The sequence below is a fragment of the Colobus angolensis genome, unplaced genomic scaffold, assembly GCF_000951035.1.
Source record: "Colobus angolensis palliatus isolate OR3802 unplaced genomic scaffold, Cang.pa_1.0 Scaffold82, whole genome shotgun sequence".
NCBI lineage: Eukaryota > Metazoa > Chordata > Mammalia > Primates > Cercopithecidae > Colobus > Colobus angolensis.
Window position 1 is genome coordinate 4,537,757 of NW_012122043.1, and position 9,432 is coordinate 4,547,188.

The 9,432-nt window shown below is 49.9% G+C and overlaps 1 protein-coding gene across 2 annotated transcripts in view; it reads left to right on the plus strand.

Moving 5' to 3' along the window:
- The first annotated feature begins 1,796 nt into the window (after positions 1-1,796).
- Positions 1,797-9,432, plus strand: part of RAB17 (RAB17, member RAS oncogene family) — a 17,211-nt gene continuing 9,575 nt past the window's right edge. The window contains exons 1-2 of one of the 2 annotated variants that reach the window (XM_011929605.1): positions 1,797-2,113; positions 6,467-6,626. In XM_011929605.1, the coding sequence (XP_011784995.1) occupies positions 6,470-6,626 (157 nt within the window). In that variant the 5' untranslated portion in view covers positions 1,797-2,113; positions 6,467-6,469. The remainder of the gene's footprint in view (positions 2,114-6,466; positions 6,627-9,432) is intronic. The other variant, XM_011929606.1, reaches the window with a different exon arrangement.

A 9,432-nucleotide genomic window follows, 5' to 3' on the forward strand; every position in this document is an offset into this window, starting at 1 on the left:
AGGGGTGGCTGGGGATGCCGCCTGGCACAGCTCGGTGCTGTTTGGGGACTGGCCTGAGGTCTTCTAGGGGTTTCCTCCTTCTAGGGAGTTGGGACCCCCCTCAACATGATCCATGGGCTGTTACATAATCACAATTGAGCTTAGCAGATTCCAAAACTCCTTTCTCTAGAACAAGGTCTGGCTTTCAAACCTGCTGTCTGACTGTAGGCACAAACCTCCCATCTGACTGTAGGCACAAACCTCCCATTTTGGGAGTAAAAAGCTGGTTCTTAACCATTTCGTCTTTTTAATTTTATTGTTTAATTTTTACTTTTTGAGACAGTTTCACTCTTTTGCCCAGGCTGGTGTGCAGTGGCACAATCTCAGCTCACTGCAACTTCTGCCTCCCAGGTTCAAGCAAGTCTCCTGCCTCAGCTAGGATCATAGACACATGCCACCACACCCGGCTAATTTTTTGTATTTTTAGTAGAGATGGGGTTTCTCCATGTTGGTCAGGCTGGTCTTGAACTCCTGACCTCAGTGATCCACCCAACTCAACCTTACAAAGTGCTGGAATTATAGGCCTGAGCCACCGCGCTGGCCTCTTTTTGCATTCTTGCTATAAAATTGGTATTTGTATCTTCCTCCCATTCTGCACTCCCCCAACCCTGCAGGAAGGTGGATTTTTCAAGGGAATTTGGGAGAAGAGAAGCATATTCACGTGTCTCCACATTTAGCCTCCATCTCACGAGTTATACCATTCCCAGCACGTCACCACCCCTAGACCTTTGGTTACCAGCCTGGGGGTAGAGGATAAGGACTCATTCAAAAAGAGAGATTCTCAAGTCTCCAGAGTGCTGGGGCCCAGCCGAGCATGCTGGCAGCTTCCAGGGAGGTGGCCACGCCCCAGGGGAAGTGATTGCATGGAGGAAGAATCCCAGAGGAGGCTTGGACGTGGCAGAGCAACACTGGTCCTGTGTTAGGACTGACTAGTCCATCCTGCAGGGGTGAGGGGCAGAGCCTCAGCAGAAGCCCAGGCCGGTGTCCCCCCTCCAGCATAAGAGCCCCTGACTCCCACAGGGCGGAGGAACCACTGTGATGGCAGAGCTTATTTCCCGGCAGCCCCATGGGATGGGACCCAAACTAGAAGTTAGGGTGATTTTGGAGGACAAAGCAAGCTGGTTTCCCATATACTGGCTGTGTGGAGTAATGTTCATGGCAACAGATTTCCGTCTCCTCAGCCTCAGGCCCAACCCTGGTACCCCAGCCGTACTCAGAGGCTCTGGAAATCTTACCTGGAGGAGACTCTTACGTTACCACCAAGTCAGAAACTTCCTGACTAGAGTCTCCTGAAGAATTTGGGAAGACCAGGAGGAAGTCCACCTCCCTGTTTCCTGCACCTGGAGTCTCCCATGTCCCCGGAGGCCACGTCCACCCTGCCCTCAGGTGGCATCAGCCCAGGGTCTGCTCCTGGACTGGCTCACACTGAGTTGCCTGTGGGTCTAGTGTAGGGCTCAGCCAGGGTTGGCTTCCAGCTGACAGTGGGAGGAATTAATTCATTTGACCGAAATATTCTTTTCTCTTCTGGGCTGTTGGTTCTTCAAGTGCAACAAAGATTCAACACAGCTTCAAGGAAGGAGCCAAGAAAAGCATTCCGTGCCAAAGTGAGACCCCGGAAGTGAAACCCCGGAACAAAGCTGAACAACGGGCTCCAGTTGGGTGCCAGCAAACGCAGGACTGGAATGTGACTTCCGGCAGCGCACAGGTGCTCCCCGGTCACCTGCTTTGTGGTCCACTCTCCTGCTGAGTCACCTGCTTGTGATCCAGCCTCCTGCTCTGCCCCAGGTGACCACATGACCACTGTGGACTTTGCCCTGAAATCTTTTGGGAGGAGAAGAGGCTTGACCTTGGGGCTGGGGGCCAGCGGGCACTGCCCTGGTCCAAGGCTGCTGCTCTTGACCTCTGCTCTGAGGCTGTTTTCCACTGGAGTAGAGGCTCCTTCTGTCCTGCCTGTGGAGGGAAGCAAACCTTCCCCTGGGCCAGAGAGAAGAGAAAGGGGAGACAGGTAGCAACGCTGTGGACTGGTGATGATAGGCTCTTCAGCTCCCTGCAAGTGACCGGGCCTGGGGAACAGGTGAGTCATTGTTTGAACCTCTGTGCACTTTGCAGAGTGTCTGCCTCTGTGTGTGTGTGTCTGCTTCTCTGTGTGTGTGTCTCTGTGTGTCTGTATGTGTGCTCACATGTTTGTACGCATGTCTGTATTTGTTTGTGTCTGTGCATGTGCCCGTATGTGTGTAATCAAAGGACAAAGCTGGGGCGAAGACTTCCTGGTTCAGATTTCTGATGGCTCACTAGGTTGGATTCCCAGGAGATTCTTATTTGAATTTTTCTTCGGGAAAGTTCCAGTTTTAAGGTCTTGAAAAAACAAAATAAACAAACAAAAAACAAACTTCTGGTTATAAGAAGAACTCTTCAGGGAATCCATTTCAAATGACGTCAGAATCCCCAATTTAATACCCAGTGATATCTAGGAAGCTTGTCAAGTTTTCTTGTAAACTCCTTTTTACAATCTACATTTTGTTTTCTTTCTGTATCAAATGGCTGCATTCTGAATGCAATGTACTGGTGTACCTCTCATAATCTCAATATTCTTCAGAGGCCCAGGCAAGGGTGACACAGGAGCGCAGCTGGCAATAGACTCATCAACCAGACCCTTCCCTGGAATGGCCCCTTCCCCACAAAAAAGACTGATTTGGGATTTGCTCTCCTTTTTTTTCCCTTTAGTGGAAGGGAGGTACAAGAAATGAAAAAGTCCCAGGTTAAGATTACTAGAGAAGCTCCAATCTTGAATATGGTGTTCCTGAAAACATCTTTGTCTTCAATAACCTAATAACGTCTTTGGCTACTAATAACCCCATCCTGATTAAATTCTGGAGGTGGGGGTCAGGCGCCACACTTTCAATTTTCTCTTTGGACAGAAGGCTCCAGCCTTTCATTATTGAAAGCTTACAACACTCAGTCACACAAAAAGTTGTATAAGAAAATGTTTACTGTAGTCTTATTACAGAGAAAAAATTAAAACTAAGTAAAAATCCAGTATTAGGAAAATGGTTCAGCAAGTTGAGATAGTTGTAGAAATGTTATGTGTCCACTAAACATGATTTTGAAGCAATGTGAGACTGCCTTTGGTATTACATTTAAGTATTTTTTACATATATAATAGTTTTATATTAAAGCCATGGGTTTTGGTTTGTTTTTAGGAGTCATAGAAAAAAGCTAGAAGTAGGCAGAAACACCTTTTGTGGTTGTATTAAGGGGGTGGAGTTATGGGTAGTTTATTTATATTGACACTTGTATGTTGATAGTAAAATAACTTTTTTTTTTTTTTTTTTTTTTTTGAGATGGAGTCTTGCTCTGTTGCCCAGGCTGGAGTGTAATGGTGAGATCTTGGCTCACTGCAACCTCTGCCTCCTGGGTTCAAGCGATTTTCCTGCCTCAGCCTCCCGAGTAGCTGGGATTACAGGCATGCGCCACCACACCCAGCTAATTTTTGTATTTTTAGTAGAGTTGGGGTCTCACTGTGTTGGACAGGCTGGTTTCCAACTCCTGACCACAAGTGATCCACCCACCTCGGCTTCTCAAAGTGCCATTACAGGCATGAGCTACTGCGCCCAGCCCCAAAATAAAATAACCTTATTAAAGAGACATATCATTGTCAAAGGAATGAGACGCCGGCATCCCAGTAGTCACAGTGCATTCCTTCAGAGTCCACCTGTTTCAGTTAATTCAGACAAGTTTTGGGCCACAGATTTTTTTTGACTTAGGAAAGGTTTTATTAACCTGTACAAATAAATAGCAAAGAGAACTTGAAGGGGTATTTTTGTTTATTTTTAATTATTTTTTATTTCAATAGATTTTGGGGGAACAGGTGGTATTTGGTTACATGGATATGTTCTTCAGTGATATCTGAGATTTTTTTTGCACCCAATACTTGAGCAGTGTACACTGTAGCCATTGAGTAGCGTTTGTTCCCTCACCCCACCCCCACTACATTTCCCCCTTCCACCAAAGGGTGGAGAGTCTGGGCTGCGGCCTGACCTCTGAGAGCCTGTCCCCAGCTGACTTGAGCGGATCATCTGATGGACTGAGTTCCCACCCCAGGCACTCTCACTTTGCCTCAGGTGCTGTCTTAGTCTGTGCTGCTTTGACAGAATTCCCGAGACAGAAATGTATACAGAACAAAGATTTGTTTCTTATGGTTCTGGAGGCTGGGAAGTCCAAGGCCAAGGGGTCTACATCTGTTGGGGCCTTCTTGCTGTGTCATCCCACAGTGGAAGGTGAAAGGACAAGAGAACATGCAGGCTCGTGGACGTGCAAGACTGCAGCAGTGTTAATCTGGGCATGGATTAATGAGAGCAGAGTCCTCATGACCCAACCACCTTCTGTTAGGCCCCACCTCCCAGCATGGTTGCACTGGGGACTAAGTTTTCAAATCTGCTTTTTGGAGGATCCATGCAAACCATAGCCGGCCCCAAGAAATCATCCTCAATCCAGGAAGATATTTCAAAGCACAGGTGCTGTGTTATGTGCTCTTTGTGCTTGGCCTCATTCATTCATTTCTTAGGTATTTATTGAGTACTTACTATGTGCTAGACACTGTTCCCAGCTCCAAGGAAAACAGAATTCTAGCAGTGACTCCTAGTCTTGGCTGCATACTGAGATCACCTGAAGAGCTTTTCTTTTTTCTTTCTTTCTTTCTTTTTTTTTTTTAAGAAACACAGATGGAAAACTTAATGTTATGTTTTTTATCTGTCTCTGAAGCCAGCGTCATACTTGATGGTGAAACTTGAGTATTTCCATCTAAGATGGGTTTCCAGGCATGTTTGGGATAACCACCCAAGTCTACTATGTGGAGCCCTTCTTCTCTGATGGGTAGAGAGCCCTAAACCCTCCTCCTTCTTCTCTGATGGGTAGAGAGCCCTAAACCCTCCTGTTAAGGACTCTGTGACTCTCCAGTCGCTTTCTGTCTAGAACGATCTTCTTGGTATCCCTAGATACCCATCGTATTTGTTTCAAGACAGATTTCAAACTTGATTACTTCTCCTCTTATCCCTGCAGGGCAGACCAGACCAGTCTGTGGCCGTGGCTCCTTACTGGGGGCAGTGAGGGCATGTGGATTGCTTCCAACCACTCCTGCTTTTTCTTCTTTCCTTTTCAAAATTCCTCCCCTTCCCTCTTTAGGGAGCCTCCCCCTTGCCCACAGTGGTGAGGGAGGGAGATGAGACTCTGATCAGAGGACCAGCTGCCCCCGATGGGTTTCATATTGATTGTGGAGAGCTTCTCTTCCTAGATAATAAACAAACATCAAGTGATAACATTAGAACATTATCAGAATGTCACCATTTTGCAACCCTTTAGTGAAAGAGCGGTTCGAAGTAATGGTCTTCAGTGACTGCCAACATCACAGAGAGACAACTGGACATTATTTGCCTTCTGCAGGAAGTGCACACACACTCTCATGGCAATCTTGCCAAAAAATAGCCTGTATCTAATCAGACTTATATCCTGAACCACCACGTATCAAAAATACAAAGTTCAGAGGACTCCATTCAATAACACAGAGGTGCAATCAGCAACATCCATACTGGAAATCTGTAAGACAACCTGATTTCTTCAACACATGAACTGCAAAGAAAAAAATGCCTGTATCTGCACTGAGATTTGCAGAGGATGGGATGCCTGGGATCTGCTTTACACTAACCTGCTAGGGGGAGGTTTGGGAGTGTGAGTGACATGAATGGCTGAGCTGATTACTGGGGAAGAGGGAGGTGGGTCCATGGGCCCATCAGACTGTTCTCTCTATTGTGGTGTGTACATGAGAGTTTTTGTAACGAAAAAAGATGCAGGGGTCACCCACATTTATTTTGGTCACAAAGTTGGTTTTCTCTGGGGCGTACCACTGTGGGTTCCGAGGCTTTAGACACAATAGGAATGTGTCTATGATGTTTTGAGATCATTGAGACACCAACTTTTTTTAGGTAGATTTTTTCTGAAACACCAACTTTAATCCATGAACAACCACCCAAGAAATGCTCAGATGCTTTTTACCTTTCTGTGCATTAGATACTTTGGGGACAAGTAATAGACTTGTAAAAATTCAAAGTAATGGAAGGTGAACAATAAGACCTAAGACCTCCACATGTAATCATTGCTTTTCAGGGTCTGCAGTGACCTGTGCCCGGAGCTTTCCAAGCAAAACTCCTTTTGTTCCTTACCACAGACGTAAAAATGGACCTAAAAACTGCAGATGGGGAGATGGGGTATGGGGTGCAGAGGGGAGCAGGAGTGTGGACCCAGGTGGCCTCTGAGTTTGGAGCTCTGTTTCGGACCATCTGCTCCTGACCAGGAAGCAGCCCCGGGGCTGAGCTTGCTGAGTTGATGTGGCTCAGATGTTCCACCTGCTTCAGGCGGTTGTGATTCTTTGCAGGGCATGGCACAGGCACACAGGACCCCCCAGCCCAAGGCTGCCCCCAGCCAGCCCGGTGCGTTCAAGCTGGTTCTCCTGGGAAGTGGCTCCGTGGGTAAGTCCAGCTTGGCTCTTCGGTACGTGAAGAATGACTTCAAGAATATCCTGCCTACGGTGGGCTGTAAGTGAGAGCAGAGCACCCCTTTGCTGGTCTTCAGTGCAGAAGTCTGGGCTGCTGACTCACACCTGGGGCAGGTGGGGATAATGCCCACCTAGGAATCCCCATGCTGTCCTGGGGCCTTGAGCTGCCTGTGTCCAGTGCGTGAGGGGAGGGAGTGAGGTCCATGAGCGCCGCCGCAGAATCTACAAAGACAGGAAGCACCCTTGGCTCTGGGTGAGATTTCAGCTCAGCTGGAGTCTGCAGGGGGTGGAGATTCTGGGGCAGGACCTCTGGCCCCAAAGGGTTGGGTTGGGTGTGAGGGATTATGCTGGTGGAAGGGAGAGCCCGGATGAAGCCTCCTGGGCTCTGGCCCCTCAGCGGCCTAAACCAGCTGTCTTCTCCCACCACCCCGGCCACCCTCCTGCTAACACTGTTCCCTTGCTTTATTTACCCCAACAGCATCTTCCTTCCCGCTGGACTTGCTTTACCAGCTTGGCCTGGATTGGGGGTGGGAGGATCCTTGTTGGGGGTGAGTGGGGAGGGAGACCTTCTCGCTGTGTTTCTTAAAAAGGCTAACCTGTCATGAAGCTCAGGAGTGACCGTATGGGGCATCTGCAGGCTGCTGGCCTCCTTCCCATCCTGCTGTGGGCACAGCCTGCCTAGGCAGTGAAACCCAGTATTCACCTGAAATGGGGAAAGCCAGCGTGTTCTTTATGCCAATGCCCCCTGGGGGAACATGTGCGGAATCAGAGCCTTGGTTTCAAATTCGGACTCTGACATGGATAAGCTGCCCATCTCCAAATGGACTCATTCGTTTACTCATCTAACAGGCATCTGTTGAGCACGAACCCTTTTCCAGGCCTGCGTTAGGTGGGGAGGATTCTATAACCAGCTAAACAGATGCACCAAACACAGAAACACAATTGCAAAATGTGGCACATGGTGTTAGCTATTAGGGAGCCCTTCCATTTCCTCGGGGGTGGGGGTGGTTCCTGAAGGATCCCCAGGGGATACAGGGGGATCGGCAGGGGTCTGCCTGGTCCAACTCCCAGAGCTAGTGGTGAGAACGGCCAGAGTGATGGTGAGAGGCTGTCTGCAGACGGGGACCCTGGGGAGAGAGTCAAGGTTGCCCTGGGGTGGGCAGTGCAATCCTCGTCTCCATTAGCAGGGAGATCTGCACCCCTCACCCCGCAAGTCCTGATACTGGACTTGGCTTCCTTTAAAAATACATCAAAGTGCCAAGGCTGGCCTGAGGGTGGCCTCAGCTGAGAATAGAGAACACAGATGAGGGCCTCACTGGGCCTGGATGTTGAGAGCTTTGCACCTGGTGACTGGTATTCAAGAAGCAGAGAGAGGCAGCAGGTGTCAGGCCAGGTAAATTGGACTGGGGATGGATCTCGCTCTGAGACGGAGGTCTGTACACCGTGGCTCTCTGGCTGTTCTGCTTGTTTTGTGCATAAGGTTCTGTGGAGACAAAGCTCTACCTGTTCAGGTACTTACCCTCTGTAAATGATATTCTTGCTATTCCTCCTCTCTTCACTCTAAAACGGCAGCAGTGTTGAGTGGTGCAGCAGTGACCCCCGTGGCCAGTAAAACCTAAAGTATTTGCTACAGGGCCTTGTACAGAAGGACTCTGTGCTGCCACCCTAGCAGAGCCTGCAGGAGCCAGCGCCCAAAGGCACTCACTGGGTGAGTGCAAGCAGGGCTGAGAGACTCTGAGATGCGTGGTTGGAGGGTGGGAGGGTGCTTTGGATTCATTGAGACGTGCTTGGACGTGCTCAGCCCACAGAGAGCTGGACCCACAGAGCCCCCACCTTCCTTGGGTGGGGGTGGGGGGCGATGTGTGGGGTCCTTGGAGCCTCAGGGTGGTGCTGGGCATTCTGTATTTTACAGGTGAGGGGGATGGAGGCCCCGACATTGAGGGGCGAGGCCCTAGTTCCTTTCATTCCATCAAGCCAGGGTCCGAGCGTCCCGTCACGCCTGCCCTGGCTGTCCCAATTGCCCGCCCTCTCTTCAGGGGCCCTACCAGGGTCAGTGGGGTGAACAAAGCTGGGTTTGCCGGGGAGTCCCAGGCCAGGTTGGGGGTCTTTGCTTGCGGGGAAGGCCTGTATGTCTCACTCTACTACTGGTCCTCTGCCTGGCCCCTCAGGGGCCATCCTACTGCCGGCAGCTTTCAGATGAAAGCCAGGGCCTCCCTTCCTCCAAACCCCTCTCCCCCGGGCCCGGGTTTATCTCCTCTTTCCGAGGGGGAGGACCGTTCTACAGGCTGGACTCTGCCTTTCACCCAGGCCTGGTGTGTGGAGTCTTTGTTCCCACTCTGGGTCTCTGTGATGGGGCAGGGTTGGGAGGCTGTGGGCTGTGGCCCGTGGCACAACAGGGAGAGGAGGGGAACAGCCAGAATAGGTTAGCCTGTGGCTCACAAGCCACCTTCATCCCATCAGCCTCCAACCCTGGGGTCCGTACTTTTGTATTGAGCACCTGGGTGTGGGGGCAGCTGTGCTGGGTTGCAGGAGCAGAACTGTGGAAGCTCCTTCCTTTGCTGTTGGCTGAGTCCCCTGTGGGAATGCTGGTCTTCTCTGCTTCCCTCTGAGTGTCTGCGTTACACCTTGGGATAATATTACAGCTTTGGGAGGTAGATGTTACTATAGCTATGGATAGACGTCATGCCATTTATTATTATCATTATGTTAATTTGTTTGAAACAGAGTCTTGCTCTGTCACCCAGGCTAGAGTGCAGTGGCTCACTGGAACCTCGGCCTCCTGGGCTCAAGCCATCCTCCCACCTTAGCCTCCAGAGTAGCTGTGACCACAGGTGCACACCACCATA